Source organism: Suricata suricatta, chromosome 15 (genome assembly GCF_006229205.1).
Source record: "Suricata suricatta isolate VVHF042 chromosome 15, meerkat_22Aug2017_6uvM2_HiC, whole genome shotgun sequence".
Taxonomy (NCBI): domain Eukaryota; kingdom Metazoa; phylum Chordata; class Mammalia; order Carnivora; family Herpestidae; genus Suricata; species Suricata suricatta.
Window position 1 is genome coordinate 16577105 of NC_043714.1, and position 18618 is coordinate 16595722.

At 33.3% G+C, this 18618-nt stretch overlaps 1 protein-coding gene and 1 pseudogene across 4 annotated transcripts in view; one reads left to right on the forward strand and one right to left on the reverse strand.

The window, feature by feature from the left end:
* Nucleotides 1-18618, reverse strand: part of ARFGEF1 (ADP ribosylation factor guanine nucleotide exchange factor 1) — a 153930-nt gene that overhangs the window by 52554 nt on the left and 82758 nt on the right. For 3 of the 4 annotated variants that reach the window (XM_029924028.1, XM_029924027.1, XM_029924029.1), the window contains exons 8-14: nt 13646-13821; nt 12563-12696; nt 8957-9191; nt 2092-2191; nt 1852-1991; nt 1636-1744; nt 760-961 (exon numbers count right to left, since the gene is read on the reverse strand). In XM_029924028.1, the coding sequence (XP_029779888.1) occupies nt 760-961; nt 1636-1744; nt 1852-1991; nt 2092-2191; nt 8957-9191; nt 12563-12696; nt 13646-13821 (1096 nt within the window). Of the gene's footprint in view, nt 1-759; nt 962-1635; nt 1745-1851; nt 1992-2091; nt 2192-8956; nt 9192-12562; nt 12697-13645; nt 13822-14619; nt 14712-18618 lie in introns of those variants that run through there. The other variant, XM_029924030.1, reaches the window with a different exon arrangement.
* On the forward strand, nt 16722-17159 carry LOC115279489 (annotated as a pseudogene).

Below are 18618 nucleotides of genomic sequence, written 5' to 3' on the forward strand. Positions count from 1 at the left end.
CAAGATGTTAGTACTTAGGAAACAGTCCAGGAGCAGGCTAACACCATGAAGCTTAGTGGGAAAACTGACCTCCCACGATTTGGGTCTGGTAGAGTAGCTAGGTTGGAAATGGAGGTTATCACCTAATCAACATATAAAAATGAAATTGCTAACAGTGAATCAATAACACAAGTAGCACATTTGCAGAGGTGCTGGGGGTGACTCAGTCAGTTTGGCATCCAACTCTTGATTTCAGCTCAAGTTGTGATAATGCAGTTCATGGGATTGAGTCCTGTGTCAGGCTCCACACTGACAGCACGAAGCCTGCCTGGGAATAGCGCATTTGTAACTCAACTGGAGAAAATATAAAACCTATAAAGGAGCAATGCTAGCTAGTTATTAGAAGTTTCATACTGTAAATTTTCTGACCTGTCATCTACCTAGGAAATATAATGGAGGATTTTATAATTGAGCTACCAAATGAACAATGCAAAACTACACAGATGATATATTCATCAACAGCATATAATATACACGGCAAAATTAACTTAATGTGCGTTATAAGGGTCTGTTGGGCTAGACAACATTAAACAATGAGAGCTGAATAAGGAACTACTAGAAGTCTTGGATGTAGGAGAACTATGCCCAGTTTTAGTTGATGAAAGGTGGTAATGAGAAGGAATAAAACATAATCTGAAGATGAAAGCAAACCAGGAAAAGGGTGATACTGTACTAGCAGAGGATATTCAATAAACTTTCTCGTTAAAATTGGACACTTACAAATCTATTCCTTGTTCTATTATTTCTTTTTGTTGCTTTAGGACTTCAAATTGTTCTGGATTATCAGTGCCAGACATCTGTGTACTGTAGCTGCCTATTCCTGAAGATGATGTTGACTCCAGCGAATTTAAACTTCCATATCTGTTTATTGTCTCAGGGTGTTTGATTTCATTTGTCTCTTGTTCTAAGGGCTTTTCCTGACCTGTAAGTAGAAAGACTGATGCAGTAAATCATTCTTTCAAAGAAGAAAATGTAAAATGTAAAATAAAAAACTGTCAAGTAAGGCAAGATACTTTAATGCTTCTTAGATAACTATGCAATACAAACAAAATATTAGGTGCCATCCCAGACAATATACTCTGATACTAAAACACACTGGAATTAATATCTGTATAATTTGCACCATTACAAGTTCTTTTTGCAGTTGCAGTGCTAAGTATCCACTGCATTTCTGCTCCAGCTCATGCCTCACAAGGAATAGTTTTCCCTCAAAGGGCTACTGACTGATGTAATACTAGAGTAGACATGTGCTTTTCTCCCAGTAAGGGTAAACGCCAAACGTAGGTGAACAATTCTTAAAATACCTTGGCTTGTATAGGTTTCTTCTATAATTATCTCTTACTTAAGTTGCATAAATATGCTTCACTTTAACGTGGTATTTAAAGCATTTCAAGAAAGATTTAGAAAGAAAAAAGTTTGGATAACTAAGTTGGAAATTCAGAATTCTGAAGCTTGTATTTAACTCATACAGAATGCTTCTTTATCAGCTAAGTGAATAAAGAGGTCAGAAATTGGCCTAATGGCAACTGGAACTATCCTTTCCAAAGTATCATTAATTAAAATGACAAAGAATTAGAACTCAAAATGTCACCTTACCAAGAGTTGTCTGAGAGTTGGGATTCACATACTGATCCTTACTCCATTCAACCATACACTTCAAAATTGACACTAAACATTCTAAGCCTTTTTTCCTCAGGCTCAGTTCCTACAAAATAATTCATAAAAAGAATAAAAACAAAAATATCTTTAAAGGAAAACACATAGCTCTTCCTTGGCCAAGTTTAAATTTGAAAATGCTTTTAAAGTTCTTACCTGAACATTACTCATACCAAGTTCTTGACTGCCCCGTCCTTGAGCAATTTTTGACAGATCATTTACTAGTCTTTCAAATATATTCGCTGCATTTAAGTCACAGTCATAGTTTACATAAATATCCACCACACTCTGAGCATCTGTAACAATATATTACTTTTAACAAGAGGCATCTAGTAAAGGAGTATAGTAAATATCTCTTAATAAGAAAAGATAATAAAGAAGGACAATTTCAAATACCTGCACAGATCCTTGTCAATGTCTGAATAACCATCCATTTGTGGTCAAATGAGCTGGTAGAAGTTTCCAAAATGTATAGGAAAATTTCTTTAAAGAACACCTGTGATTAGGGACAAACTTTTGCTTAAAATAATGTTTAGATTTCACAAATGTGATCACTTTCCACTTCACATTGTTCTGTTTGCTATCATACAGCCACTACAAAAGAAATCTGCAAAGATCTGGAGCTCCTTTGGTTGATAACTTCGGGAACATATTTATAAAGCCAATATAACTCATACTTCATTGTTTAATTCCCCCAAAGAGTATAAACTATATTCTGTTCATCAGTTATGTTTTACAGACATCATAGTACCAGGTGCCTAATTTTCCTAGATTTGAATGTACCTAATGTTCTAATCCACACAATAAAATAATAATCTCTTATACTATGATATTTTTATAATTAGTCTTTTGGGGTGGCTTAGTCAGTTAAGCCTCCAACTCTCGATTTCAACTCAGGTCATGATCTAACAGTTTGTGAGTTTGAGCTCTGCATCAGGCCCCACTTGGGATTCTGTCTCTGCCTCTCCCCCTCTCATGCACACATAAGCACTTTTTCTCTCAAAATAAATAAACTTAAAAAATTATAATTACTCTCATGGTGGAAATCTTTGTCTAACACAATAAACTATTTTTCAGTATTCTTTATACCAAATAATGTCAAATACAAAGAAGTTAATCTAATTAAATAAATTACAATTTAAAATCTAAGCAAGAATTTTTAGATTCAAATTTATTTTGGAAAAGTGACTGATTTAAGAAGGGATGACTAAAAAAGAAAACCAAAAGTCACATGTTAACATTTGTGAAGGTTATATGCTTCAGATATTCATACTGATAACATGAGGTGTCTAACATCTTCTCCTTCCTAACTGGGTGAGGTACCCTGGAAATGTGCTTTTCTTTCATAAAATCCAACACATTTCTATTATTTCCTTAATATCAGCAGCATTTCCTATTAAGACCATAACTTTTTAAGAAGGTAGGGACTGGGTCTTTCTTGCTGAGTACTGTGTCCACACTGCAAGGCATAGAGTAGGCAGCCAATAAATATTTATATACAACAGACAAAATATATGTAAATTGGCTATTTATGTTATCAGTAAAGCTTCCAGTCAACAGTAGGCTATTAGTAAGCAATTTTGGGAATAGTCAGAAATTAACATAAATTTCTGGCTATGCTGGATGTCAGTGTCACTAGCTTTGTATTGTTCAAGGGCTAACTGTATACAGACAGAATCTGAAAACAAAATATACATTCTTCTTAAATGCACATGAAACATTCTCCAGGACAGATCATGTGTCAAACCACAAAACAAGTATCAAAATTCAAGAGTGAAATCAAACTAAACATCTTTTTTTAACCACAAATGCTTAAAATTAGAAATTACAGGAAGAAAAATGGAAAACCGACAAATATGTGGAGACTAAATAACACATTATAAGCAACTGGGTCATAACTACCTAAAGACAAATGAAAACAAATACAACATTCCAAAATATATACGATGCAGCAAAAGTGGTTCTAAGAGGGGAATCATAGCAATATAAGCCTACTTCAAAATACCAGAGAAATCTCAATTGAACAACTTAACTTTACACCTTAGGAAAATATAAAAAGAAGAATAAATGGAACCTAAACTCAGTAAAAGGAAGAAAATGATAAAGATCAGAGTAAAATTAATGAGAGACTGAAAACATCAATAAACAATGAGTTGATTCTTTGAAAAGATAAACTGACAAACCTTCAGGTAGACTGACCAAGAAAAAAGAGACAGGGCTCAAATAAATAAAATCAGAAATGCAACAGCAGGTTACAACTGATTTCACAGATATACAAAAGATCATAGATGACTACTATGAACAATTATATACCAACAAATGGGGCAAATAGAAGAAATGGATGAATTCCTAGAAATACACAATCTTCTAAGACTGAATCATTAATCAGTCTCTTTAATCACTGGTGTTGAGCTAACTGGACTATATGTGAAATGATGAAATTGAACCACTATCTTACACCATATACAAAACTTAACTCAAAATGATTAAATTGTTGAAGGTAAGATCTTTCACCATAAAACTCCTAGAAGAAAATATAGGTGGTAAGCTTTCTGACATCAGTCTTGGTGAGGTCTTTTTGGATCTCTTCTAAAGGTAAGGGAAACAAAAGCATAAATAAGTAAATGGTACTATATCATACTAAACAGCTTCTGTACAATGAAGGAAACCATTAATGAAACAAAAAGGCAACCTACTGAATGGAAGGTTAAATATATGCAAACCATATATTTAACAAGGAGTTAATACCTAACATATATAAAGAACTTATACAACTCAATAGCAAAAATAAAAACAAACAAACAAAAATACCCAACCAATTAAAAAATGAGTAAAGGGCACAAAAAGACATTTTTCCAAAGGAGACATACAGATGGCCAACAGGCACATAAAAAGATGCCCAATCAGGGAAATGCAGGGGAGCCTGAGTAGTTCAGTTGGTTAAGTGTCTGACTTTGGCTCATGTCATGATCTCATAGTTCGTGAGTTCAAGCCCCGGATTGGGTTCTGTGCTGACAACAGAGCCTGGAGCCTGCTTCAGATTCTGTGTCTCCCTTTCTCTCTGCCCTTTCCCCACTTGTGCTCTTCTTCCTCTCTCAAAAATAAGCAAACATTAAATACATATAAATACATGTACATTCATACAAATTTAAATACATATGTGTGTGTACATATACATATGTGTATATATATAGCTATAGATATGAAATGCAAATCCAAACCACAACAAGAAACCACCTTAAACCAATCAGAACATCTATTATCCAAAAGATAAGCAATAACAAGTTTGGCAAGGATGTAGAGAAAAGGGAACTCTTGTGTAGGTTTACAATGTAGTTCAGCTACTATGGAAAACAGTATGGAGGTTCTTCAAAAGATTAAAAGTAGAGCGACTATATAATCCAGCAATTCCATGAATGGTATCTCTACAAAGAAATGAAAACACTAATTTGAAAAGATGTCTATTTACAATAGACAATAGAACAATTTCAGAGTCCATCAATGGGTGAATGGATAAAAAAAGACAGGATATATATAAACAATGGAAATGGAAAATAACTTAAATCGTCATCGGCAACAACATGGATGAATCTTGCGAGTATTATGCTAAATGAAGTAAGACAGAGAAAGACAAATACTGTATGGCTTCACTTCCACGCAGAGTCCAAAAAACAAAAACAAACAAAAGGAAACAAAGTCCCTGACTCTTAGATACAGAGAACAGACTGGTGGCTGACAGAGGGTGAGGTTGTGGAGCTGCAAATTAGGTCCAGAGCATTAGGGGTATAAACTTTTCAGTTATATAAAATTAAGTCTTGGGGGATATAATACCAAGCATGGGAATATAGTTATAATTTTGTATTAACTTTGTGTACATCCTGCAATGTACACAAATGTTTAATCACTATGCTATACACCTGACACTAATATAATAGTGTATGTCAATTACATTCAACAAAAAAGAAAGTTTGGAACTTTCCAATTTATGGAATAAATAAAACCGCTAGATTGGGAGAGGAAGGAAAATGAAAACTTTAGCTACTCTCTATGGATTATCAAATTGTACTAATAAGCAACAGCCTTCAATTGTATTTAAAAATAGACAACATGCCTATCAACAGGGGCTCTAGAAAAACCAAACTTTTTCAAAAAAGATTTACAGAGCATCTATAATGTAACGTACGCAGAATAACAATACTATCATAAATACTTTGTCTGCAAATAGATATTTTCTTGGAAAGTTGTGCGCAAACTATTTTCTAATATAGACATGTTAATGTCCACAGAAAAATCACATTACAGAAACTCTGAAGTGAATATTCTCATAAAATGAATATTCATGAAATAACAATTTCAACACTGCTTTGCAATTTAGGTTTTCACACGTTGCCTTTGTTTTCTCCAACTAGAATATAGCTTATCATGCATTTGAACATGCTTAGTATTTTCAAAAGCATATTTGCTTTCTCCAACTAGAATACAGCTTATCACGCATTTGAACATGCTTAGTATTTTCAAAAGCATATTTGCACTTATCGTGTCTGATCCTCAATCTCCCCATTAGGGACAAAGGAGAGTGAAATAGACGTAATCTCTTTTAATGTACAGAACAGTATTACAATTTTGTGATGAGAATCTACCATCAGAGGACAAAAGAAAGTTCTTACTAGTAGTATTTCCTTTTAAATTTGTGCCAAATATTTTGTCTATCAAATAAATCCGCATTTAATTTGCATTTAATCTACAAAAATGGTAATCTGAATTTAAATGACTTTTGTGATACCTGGTTTCCTACAAATGTATATTTCACAGTCTACTAAATAGTACTTTAAAAAGTTCTATTCAAAAAACTCTTAAGTAAATGAATACACAGTCTTTCAAAATAGTCTAATGGCAATCTAAATGCTTCATCATCTAAGGAAAGACTTTAGGGTGAGTATGGAAGCAAAAGTTTCAAAAGTATTTTTTTTTATCTCCTTCATTTGTAGTTCCTGAAGATAATGGGAAAAAACTATTGAAAAATAGCAGCTATTCCTACCTAGTTAAATGTCTTCCATTATTTTAACAGCTATAAGACAAACCAAAATTTGACAATTTATATGCACCAGAAATGGTATCCTGTCCAAAATTTGGCCCCAATATAAAAGCTTTTCACTCAAAATTCCAAGGCCTAGGGCACCTGGGTAGCTTAGTCGGTTAAACAGGCGACTTCAGCTCAGGTCATGATCTCACGGTCCAAGCCCCATGTCGGGCTCTGTGCTGACAGCTCAGAGCCTGGAGCCTGCTTATGATTCTGTGTGTGTCTCTCTCTGACCGTCCCCTGCTCATGCTCTGTGTCTGTCTCTCTCAAAAATAAATAAATGTTAAAAAAAAAAAAACTTAAAAAAATACCAAGGCCATATTCTTATTCCCATAATATTCTATGTGAATTTTAATAGATACTGTAGATCAGTAAAAAAGTATGATTGTGTTTTAACTATCTAAAGTCTCTGGGATTAGTTATGATAAATATAAAATTTATGAAAATTATTATAAATAAGTAAAGGTTATTGGGAGATACAGGCTTCCAGTTATGGAATAGATAAATCTTGGTAATGAGAAGTATACTCAGTGGTATTTTAATAACATTGTATGGTGACAGATGCCAGCTACACTTGTGGTGAGCAGAGCACAATGTACAGAGCTGTCAGATCACTATGCTGTACACCTGAAACAAATGTAACATTGTGTCAACTACTTCAGTTTTAAAAAATTGTAACACAAACATATCGTTGAAAGCTGACTAGCATAAAAGTGTTTCTAAAATGTACACTGTCCCAACCAAGACTATTTTTTAACAATTGATAAGTGGAAATAAGCACCAATTAAATCCAGTAAAGCATAAAGCACCATTTTTAAATACTGAATTATTTGAAAGTGAAAACAAAATAACATGAACTGATATACCTGCATTATATGTGCAACCATGGCTGGAAAACTACCTAATTTATTAGTTTTACCAAGTCTCTGAAAATATTTTAGCACCACATGACCATTAAGATCCTGGGAGAAAACTTTAGAAATATAATATACACATTAGAAAAATAATACAAAGCAAAAATTAAAATAGAACCCTAAATACATAATCCTTACTAATAACAGCCCCTTTAAAGTGCCCAAAACTTTGATGGCTTAAAACCATATATATAATGTATATGTCTGCAGCTTTAAGATAACCAGATTTATTATTATATACCATATACACAATGGCAAAATTATTGTGAGTACCAAATTAACTCAAGACAACTAGAATCGTTCAACCAGTATAAAAACCTTGAGGTACGGGCTGTGTCTTAATTTGATTTTGTATTCTCAGTGTTTACCTAGTGCTTAGTACTTCATAAGTACATGTTATTTAAATGGGTAAATGAAAAAAAGGGAGCACAGCTGACCCTTGAACAATGTGAGGGTCAGAGGCACTGATCGCCACACAGTTGAAATCCATGTATCTCTTTAACTCCCCCCAAATTTAACTACTAATAGCCTACTGTTGACTAGAAGTCTTACGACAACATAAACATTCAATTAACACATATTTTGCATTATATTTGTATTATATACGGTATTCCTATAATCAAGTAAAGTAGTGAAAAGAAAATGTTACTAAGAAAATCATAAAGAGGTGGGGCGTCTGGTCGGCTCAGTTGGTTAAGCTTCCGACTTTGGCTGTTGGCACAGAGCCCACTTTGGATCCTCTGTTCCTCTCTCTGTCTCTCCCCTGGTTGTTCTCTCCCTCTCAATAAATAAATAAACTTAATACAAAGAAAAAAGAAAATCTTAAGAAGGGAGCACCTGCCTGGCTCAGTGGGTTAAGCACCTGACTCTTGATCTCGGCTCAGGTCATGATACTGCAGTTTGTTAGTTTAAGCCCCGCACTTTGCTACACAGTGTCGGTATGGAGCCTGCTTAGGATTCTCTCTGAATCTCCCTGGCTAGCTGGCTGGCTGGCTAGCTGTCTGTCTCTCTGTCTCTCTCTCTCTCTCATGAAAGACAGAAGGGAAAAAAAGAAAGGAGGAGGGAAGGAATCATAAGGAAGAGAAAATACATTTACATTACTGTACGGGCACTTAGTGAAAGAAATTCACACGTAAGTGGGCCTACTTAGTTCAAAGCACTATTGTTTAAGGGTCAACTGTACACGACAACACACAAACATTATTTTACATCCTGGAAAACTTTCCAGGGTATTAATAATTTGATTTAACATGAAAGAAGAACATACCTCAATTTGCATCTTCAGATGTGTCTTGAAGTTTGACAACAAAGTAAGAAATATGGAAAGAGAAAGCTCAAAAACCTCTGGAACAGATGAGACTCCATTTTTTGAGAGTGCAACACACAGATACTGCTTAATAGCATTAATAAACATCTCATTTGTCTTGAAAACAGGTCCTGCATTCTGCAGAATGGATAGAAGTAACTGCAATGAAAGAATCTTGGATCGTAACTCATGAGACCTAAAATGTAAAAAAGAAGGCACAGTATATGGACAAATTTAGCATTATGGTATTAAAAGGCTGTTCCAAAGATATTTCCTGTTACCACATAATTTCACACACTTTTAAATGGAGAGGAACAGAAAAGTCTACAACATAAAGCACAGTATATGAATAAGCTTTGCCACTAGTAATGGGTTAGTTCCACTTACGTTCTCAAGGACCATATTATTTCATAAACTTTTTAAATGGAAAACAACCATCCACGCGTATTTAAAAATCAACATACTGTCCACTATACAAGAAAAATAAGGATTTATTCCTTCTTCCTTTCTTTCACAAGCCCATTTCACCTTTTAGAAACCATCACAAACTACCATATTTAGTATATTAATAGTTCCATAATATATAATATATAATGGTTTAGTATATAATGTGCTTTTTTCCTAGGCATGCTAGTCAAATCTCCTAAGAAAAAGTTTTGGTTATATGAACAAGTTATAGGACTACTTCAAAGTTACTTTTTCAATAACCATTTAAGTTGTTTTCTTTTTTAAAATTCCAAGAGGCTTTCAGAACATTAATTTCTCTTAATAATTTACCCATTTATTCCAAATATTTTAAATATTGAAAAGCAAAAACTACCTTTTCAGCTTAAAATTTCTGATCAATAATATACTATACCATATTCTGATCAGTATCTAGCATTATAATCATCAGATTTCACAAATACAACTTTTCTCCCATTAAAACAGGCATCTTAAGTCCAACAGACCAAGACTGGATCCCAGGCAACTTTTCAAATGCAGAACACAAGAACACACTTAAACGTTCTAGCAGCTAATTCTTTTCTTTATTCCAAATACTATTTATCAGTCGCATTCACATCATCGACAGCAAATTTAACTGTTTCTGATTTCTACCTTAAAAATGTTATGGTTTGAAGTGTTGAGTAATTCAAGGACCTAAGAAACACTAAGTGGAATATTTAATTTCATATAAGTGGGAATCACAAAAATATTACCATCTTTGAAATAAAACTGGAACCAATAACATCAGGACTCATTACTACATATCAACTTTCCAAGATGGCTATCTATGTCTCTGAATCTATATATATGCAGCAAATACAGTATCTCACGCACACGTGCGCACTTAAAAAATCAACTTAGAAACAGTGAGAGGTAAGATTTTGAATAGCTATAGGAAAATATGGCATGCGTGAAGTATCTCCCCTTCATGTTGAGGCCTTCCAAGGCTTTTATGTTACAACTACTTCCTCGTCTAGCTAATTTACCATGTTTTTTGCTCAATTCTAATAGTTATTCAAACCTGCAGCCTACGATTCTCTAATACATGAGATTTTGTTTTAACTTATTTTTGTATCCCCAGCTCTAACAAAATGCCTTGTACTTAGTATGTGCTCAATATAACTCATGGATTTATTCATGCATCCATTTATTAAGTACCTACTATCTATAAGGTATTAATTAAGGAAGGAATGAGCAAGTGATTGTCTTAGGACACAATAAAGTGTACTTTCATGGGTAAAAAAAGAAATTTCAGGTCTGCAGATTTTTATGGGGTAGTTTCAAATTATGAATCAATCCTAACGAACATTTCCTGAATCATCATCCTAGCAAGGCAAGACCACAAGGTATCAAGAGATGCAGAGACAAAAAAGTAAATTACATACTTATAAAACATCATTAATTTTAGAAAAAAAATCATGACAGAAAATCATATATTCTCCTTTAGAAAATAGTTTAGAAAAGTTGATTACTTCAGTATTCAATTCCAATGTTTAATGTCCCTGATGATCAAGAAAAGTCTTTTCTATGTTCAAAAGTTCCTAATATTGGTTTATTTTTATTATTTATTTATTTATTTATTTATTTATTTATTTGAGAAACAGAGAGAGACAGTGCGAGCAGGGGAGGGTCAGAGAGAGGGAGACACAGAATCCAAAACAGGCTCCAGGCTCTGAGCTACCTGTCAGCACAGAGCTTGATGTGGGGCTCAAACCCACAAACCGTGAGATCATTACCTGAGCCGAAGCCGGACGCCTAACCGACTAAGCCACCGAGGAGCCCCCTAATACTGGTTTAAATCCACTGGGTAGGAGAATAATTTATATTATTCCTCATAAGAATCCTTTGTAGTATTAAATACTGCAGATCTATAAAACTATATTCTTTTTATACAGCTAAATGAAAGCCCTCCCCCACAGTACTCCTCAAAATTCATGTATTTCCTTCTGTGTTCTTTTCATTTTGGGCACTTCAAAGAAGTCTCCCTTTTCTGTTTATAGTTTTTCTAATCACACTTTTTTACATTTGATTTGGAAAACTAAACATCTGAGACTTTTAAGATTAAAAACATTTTTAAATAAAGGCAAAGATGGCCTTCAGCAATAACACCGTATTCTTAAGTCACTACCTCCTTAAAGTCTTTTAACAATTCAGAATGGGACGGGTTATTTTCCCTTTCATAGTGAAAATAAAAAATTGAAAAAATTTTGAATACATTTTTGTAACATATAGGCATAATCAAATTTATACTGCAATCTGAGCAATCCTTTTTCTGTAGAGTTTATATTGTCAAAATAAAGAAAAATCAAAAGTTGTATCTCTGACTTTCAGGATTTGGGCCTAAAATGATTTTAGAATTTTAGGCTTTGGTGCTTAAAAGATGTTTCTTACTGAATCAGTACAATGTGACAAAATAAAACTACAGACAATATAACAAATGTACTTCCCCAAACTTACAGTTTTTACTGTAACTGTCTCTAGTCCTTCTTCTTAGTTGACATTTAGAAACTGAAATGCTCGGGGTGCCTGGCACCAAAAATGGCACTTTTCTATGGCTTAAACTGATACATTTGACAGGAACCAGACAAGTGACTCCTATCTCGAGGTAGTCCCTACTCTCCACAGAGAAAGATATCACCTTAGGGCATTTTCCCAACCTTAACGAATATGTAATACCTTTCATCATGAATTTTAAAATTTATTTCTCTTAGTTTTATTACCTTTCAACTGGTAGCTTTCAGAAATCTATCATGAGGCTACATATAACAGGGCTACTTTAACCCCAAAGTTACTTATAACACTGAAATAAGAATTCTTTCAATCATTCAATATTTATTGAGCACCTACTATGTATCAGGCACAGTTTCCTAATGTTGGTATGCTTTGGGAAACAATGTAAGGTATCTAGCAATTTTGGAACTCTTTTTCAAGTACATTTTTTAAAAAGCAAAATAATCCTAAAATACATTTTTGAGGGTTCTACAGAACATGAAACAAAAGAAAATCCAAAGACTATCTTATAGTACATAAGTTTAAAGCTTAAAAAACTGTATTTGTCAAGCAGAATAGCTAATGACTTACTTTGGATCTGGTGGTCCATCTGACAGTGGTTTCATGGACAGTTTACACAATGACCTGAATACTAGAAAGGCATCCTTTTGTAAAATGTGGGAAAACTTAGCACCAGGAGAAGGTCCTGAAGAATTTCCAGATTCCTAAACAAGTTAACATATCATGTAAATAAAGACACTTGACAGTGTAAAATCACTTCAGCCTTCTATGTATTCTATCCAGTTCAGTAATGGAGGAGGTTCTGTTGGAAAAGGCCCTGATGAGGAATTTGCCACATTGTTTCTCTTTACTCTGAAATATTACCCTGCTCCCCAATTATAAATACCTTAAAAAATAAATTATTTAAAAATATTCTCTTTGCCACCAAAAACTCTTCAAAAATTTATCCATTTCATACCACTACTAACAAAATCTAGCACATCATGCCCTGACAAGACACCTCATCCATGGCCTAAGCCATGCTTTTTACTACCTGTCATTTGGTGTTTTATGATTTTGTCCTATTTTATTTTTTACCTATTCTGCACAGATAGACATAAAACAACAGAAACTGTCAAAGCAATGTTTAAAAGTTGTTAACTGATGAAGGTCAACAAGGCCAAGAAAGTTGAATCCTATATACGGGGTAATGATTTAGGGTAGGACTCCCTTATCTAAAAGGAAAAGAATAAAAACAAACTAAATATAGGGTATGGTAGATAAGGAGAACCTATCACTACCATAATTCATATTTCATTTAGCTCTGAATGAAAGTAAGATGAAGTTCCCCAGATGTCTAAAAGTTCTTTCTCATCCAGTGATACTAGAATTGTCCTACGAATACATGATAAAAATGTTCTTTTTAAATGTAATTTCAATGAAGGGTGCCTAGAGAAGCTGTGAACACATACGAAACACAGCTTAGAGTTGGAAATTTAGCTACTGGTATATTTAGAGAATAAACTGTTTTGATCAGAAAACCAAGTCTTTATTTCCCCAAACTATAATCAGCCAGCATTATCAACTGGATATATTGGATATATTCACTACAAGGTGCTGGTAGCTTATACATCTGTAAGACTAACAGGACATCTGCTGCCCCCCATTTTATACCTGAGTATCATTGGAAGAGACAGACAATCTGTCATCAGGTAAAGATGGTGTATATGCAACAGAAATTGGTGTTCCTGGAATTCCATTTGCTTGAATATTTTCACTGTCGCTACCATCCTCTATAGTTCCAATGTTGCCATCTGCACTCGCATTTATAGTCGTCCTTTCTCCCATATCTAAAATGGTAAGAATAAAAAAACATGCAAATATATCTGACTTAACTGAAGTATAGTGAAAAAGCATAAAGAGTATTTAAAATGCAACAATGGCAGGAAAGCAATATGAAATAGTATGCATTGGCACCATTTAAAGGTTAGCATACTTAGTAGTAAGTATGCATTTGGAATATATCCAAATATAATCCTTAAGTAGCTCTAGCTATGAAACATGCTCAGCTGATGAAAGACTAACTAACTGGGATGTGCCAAAAGAGGAGCTTACTTTTAGTCTATATTATCATTTACTAAACTGGGTTCTAATGAATGCTAATTCCTTAAGATGCTGAGAGTCTTGAAAAAAATTATCCCATTATCAAGTAAGTTAGAGAAATGCTGGGAAATAGCTTTCTTTATTATAGTCTTTAATTTGCTCTCCAGAGAGAATATATAATATGCAATGTTTCCAAAATTTATTTTACCATGAGCCTCTCTTCCCCTTTTTAGAATACCTATTAATACCTCTATATTCTCTGGAACATATATATGGGAAAAATGGCCTACACTCCTGAGTAATCATATTTTTAATTAACATAAATAAAAATAAACGATTTCTGGTAGAACAGATAATGCAAATAACATCAAGTTTCATAACTACTCTAGGTATAATGTATGATATTTTGAAAAAGAAATACATATATGTCTGTGGCCATACCTCAGCCATCTAGCAGGAAATTACTCATTTCATGTTATCAATCAAAAGAGAACTATAAGCAAGGAAAATATACTATAAGGAGTAGATTTTGAAATATTAAAGACCTGTGTTTCAATCATGTCTTTCCCATTTAACTGGATAACTTATTTCATCTTTCTTTGTCTCAGTTTCTTCATCAGCAACAAAGATAATAATGTTAATGAGGAATCACCAAAACACACATACCCTGCACATATACAACACATAAAGAATACAAATGATTCACAATAAGTGGTAACTATTATTTTGTAGATATGTGATAACATATGTCCCATCTCTGACTGATTCAGTAACGACAGGAGTGTATCTCATAGCCCTACTCTGAAGTTGCTTTCTGCTCTCCAAATAGAACATCCTGGATAGATAAAACTGGATAATTTCAAAGCATGTTTTACAATTAACAACTGGTACATGAAAAAGATATTCATTGATAAAATATATTTGGCAAATTCTGTGCTGCACAAAACAAGACATTAGTTTTCCTGGTAGACCTTTTTGGAGCTTTAACATGCTAATGTTAGACATGCTAAATACTATTTATAACTTCTAATATATATATTATGTGGATAATATATATGTATTTATGTGCTAAATCTGTTACAGCTTTTAAACATATTATTTATTACATATATCGTACATATGTTTAGTAGAAAAAAATTCTCTGGAAGAAGAAAAAAACTTTAATAATGATTACCAGAAATCAATAATCGCTCAAAGTGTATTCCATTTTCTCTTAGTACCTAATTACATCTCCTCCTACTGCCCCCCCTACATTTCCTTAACAAATGACTTTCACCTTCTACATAGCTAAGTAGATAACTTATCTAAGAAGTAGGTAGGCTACCTCAACATCCCTTGTCCCATCATAAAGTTCCCTGACATCAATAATCCTTTTCTTCCCTCTTATTCCTGGGGAAAAAATATTCCCTTGAATTTCTAAAGTGAACTATTTTTTCACCCTGAAATTAATCTCTTCTTGCTTTCATTAATAGTATCTTCCCTCCCTAAGTATTCTCTTGTAACACTACATTTTCAATTTCACATATATGACTGAATCTTCCTTATTACTCAACATATTCAAATCTTTTCACTGAAAAAAAAATCTTCCTTCAACTCTTGCTATCACTCTGCTCCTGCCCATTTTTCTCCTTTTTATCAAATTTCTAAGAGGAATCATCAATATTCACTGATGATACTTTCCTTCTTTGCATCCTAGGAAATTTCTCAAAAGAAATGAAAAACATTCTCTGATTTTATTTTCAGGTTTTGAAGCCAGAAGTCCTTGAGTTGGAATCTTCATTTTACTGCTTCAACAAGTTAACTTAAAATCTCTCAATTTCTTCATTGTGAAAAAGATAATAGTACCAGCATCTAAATATCCCAGTGCTTGGGGAGGATTAAATGAATAAATATAAGTAAAGCAAATAAAGTCATTTGGGATACACAGAAAGTACTTAATAGAGTTAGATACTTTATTCTCTATGTTTTCTCCTCTAACTCTAGCTCTAACTGTCCCCTAAACATAAGTGTAGACTTCTGTTTTAAAAATGGTAAACAGAGTCAATTAAAAATTAACTTCTCCTTTGAAGGATATCAATGAAATTACTAAGAAAAATATAAAGAAGAGACAAATGTAATGCTTCTAACATTACTGCTATATTCATCAGTAAGTTTGATAATTACTGGTCTGGTATTTTTCACTGGTATGAAAAAATTCAAGTTAACAGTGATCTGAAGAAACAAAAGTAAAATCACACCCGGGCGTGCACACACACATTCATATGCTTAATTTGACAGAGTATCATCCAGAAAACAATAGCAATTATCAAACTTACTAGTGAAATACAACAATAATGTTAAATACAAAACCAGGTTCTTTGCCATCATTAACATTTTTCACTATTTTCTACTGGTTCAAACAAATGTTATATAATAGAAACAAAAGAACAAAAATGAGGACTAAATACTGTAAAAGAACAAAGACAAAATACATTTTTCACCAAGAAAAACCCAAGATAATCAAATAAAAAAACTCTAAGAAATAATATCAGAGTTCAGAAGGTGAATAAATAGAGGTAAATATAGAAAAACAAGGGTTTTCCTATATTCTAATTAAGTTAGGAAGTGGGAGCCATTTGTGGCCATCACTGAAGAGCCAACGGTCAAAATGAAGTTCAATCCCTTTGTGACTTCTAACCAGAGCAAGAACCATTACAGTCACTTCGATGCACCTTCCCACAATTTGCAGGGAGATTATGTCTCCTCTTTCCAAAGAGCTGAGACAAAAGTACAGTTCGATCCATACCCATCCAAAAGGATGAAGAAGTAAATAAAGGTTGTAGGAGGACACAACAAAGGTCAGCAAACTGGCAAAGTAGTTTAGGTTTATAGGAAGAAATAGGTCATCTACACTTAACAAGTACAGTGAGAGAAGACAAATGGCAGAGCTGTCCATGTGGGCATTCACCCAAGCAGGATGGTTACCACTAGACTAAAACTGGACAAAGACCACAAAAAGATCCTTGAACATAAAGCCAAATCTCACCAAGAAAGAAAGTAAAAGGACAAATATAAGGAAGAAACAACTCAGAAGACACAGGAATAAAATAATCTTATATACGACTTTAAACTTGTTAAAATGAAAAAAAGAAATGTTAGAAAGTGTGGGAAGAAGAGTCATCCAAAAAACTATCAAAATGAAAACAGAAAAGGGGCACCTGGGTGGCTCAGTCAATTAAGTATCTGATTTCAGCTCAGATCATGATCTCATGGTCTGTGAGTTTGAGCCCCATGTTGGGCTCTGTGCTGACAGACTGAAGCCTGCTTTGCATCTGGGTCTCTCTCTCTCTCTCTCTGTGCCTCCCCCATTCATGCTCTGTCCCTCTCTCTCTCTCTCACAAAAAATAAATAACATTTTAAAAAATATTTAAAAGAAAACTAAAACAAAAAACATACAAATGATTTAACAGGAAATGTGAAGGACCTAAGGAAAGAAAACAATGAAATTTTACTGAGTGACATAGGAGATTTGACTGAATAAACTGTGTCTGGTTAAACAGGTTCATTACTGCAAAGAAGCTACATTTCCCCAAGTTAACTTAAGAATACAATACAACTCTATCACCAATAAATTTTTTTTTAACTGAATGAATTGGTTCTAAAGTTATGTACCATACATTCAACAGACATTTACAAAGTGACTGGCAAGGGGATGGAGGACTTGCACTACAAATATCAAAATGTACTTTAAAATTAAAATATTTTAAACAATTCAACACTAGATAAAAATAAATAGCCTAGTAGTACTACAGAGAAAACTCAAGCAGAATCATGTAGGATAAATTGGTGTTTCAAATTAAGATTATTCTATAGGTTAGCCATGCAATCTCGCACTATACATGAAAATTAATTTGATTAAAGGTCTCAATTAAAAAAAATTAAAAAAGTATTAGAAAAATGTATAGCAGAATATTTCTGTAGTTTTGTGGTAAAATCCATTCTAGGCAAGACAAAAACAGAATTCACAAAGAAAAAGGCAGTATTTGTTAAATTCTTTATGTGGTCAAATATCTGCTCAGAACAGTAACTTAAGCAAAGGCTAAACAAATAAAAATAAAGACTGACTAGAAAAAAATTTTTTAAATGCACTGAAAAGGGGTTAATTTCTTAATATGAATAAACCTTGAAATAAGTACAGAAAAATCAAGAAACTGAAAGGAAATCAGTAAGAAGGTCACAAATAGGCAATTCAGAAGAGTATAAAAATACTCAGTTGGACCAAGAAACTGCCAATATTTAACCTATAAAAATAATGACTGCTCCCTGTGTTTTGACCCTGTAAGAAATCAAATACAAATTAAAACAATAAGATATAATCCATCTAGTAAAGTGATATTAAACAAAGCACTATATATAAATTTTAGCATATGTGCTGCCAAAGCAAGCACAGTATATTAAATTTGACTTATTTACTTATTTATTTTATTATGCTTTGATTGAAGTATTCCTTTTTTAAAAGCATTCCTTTTTTAGAAGTTTATCCTAAAGTACTAAAAAATATCTAT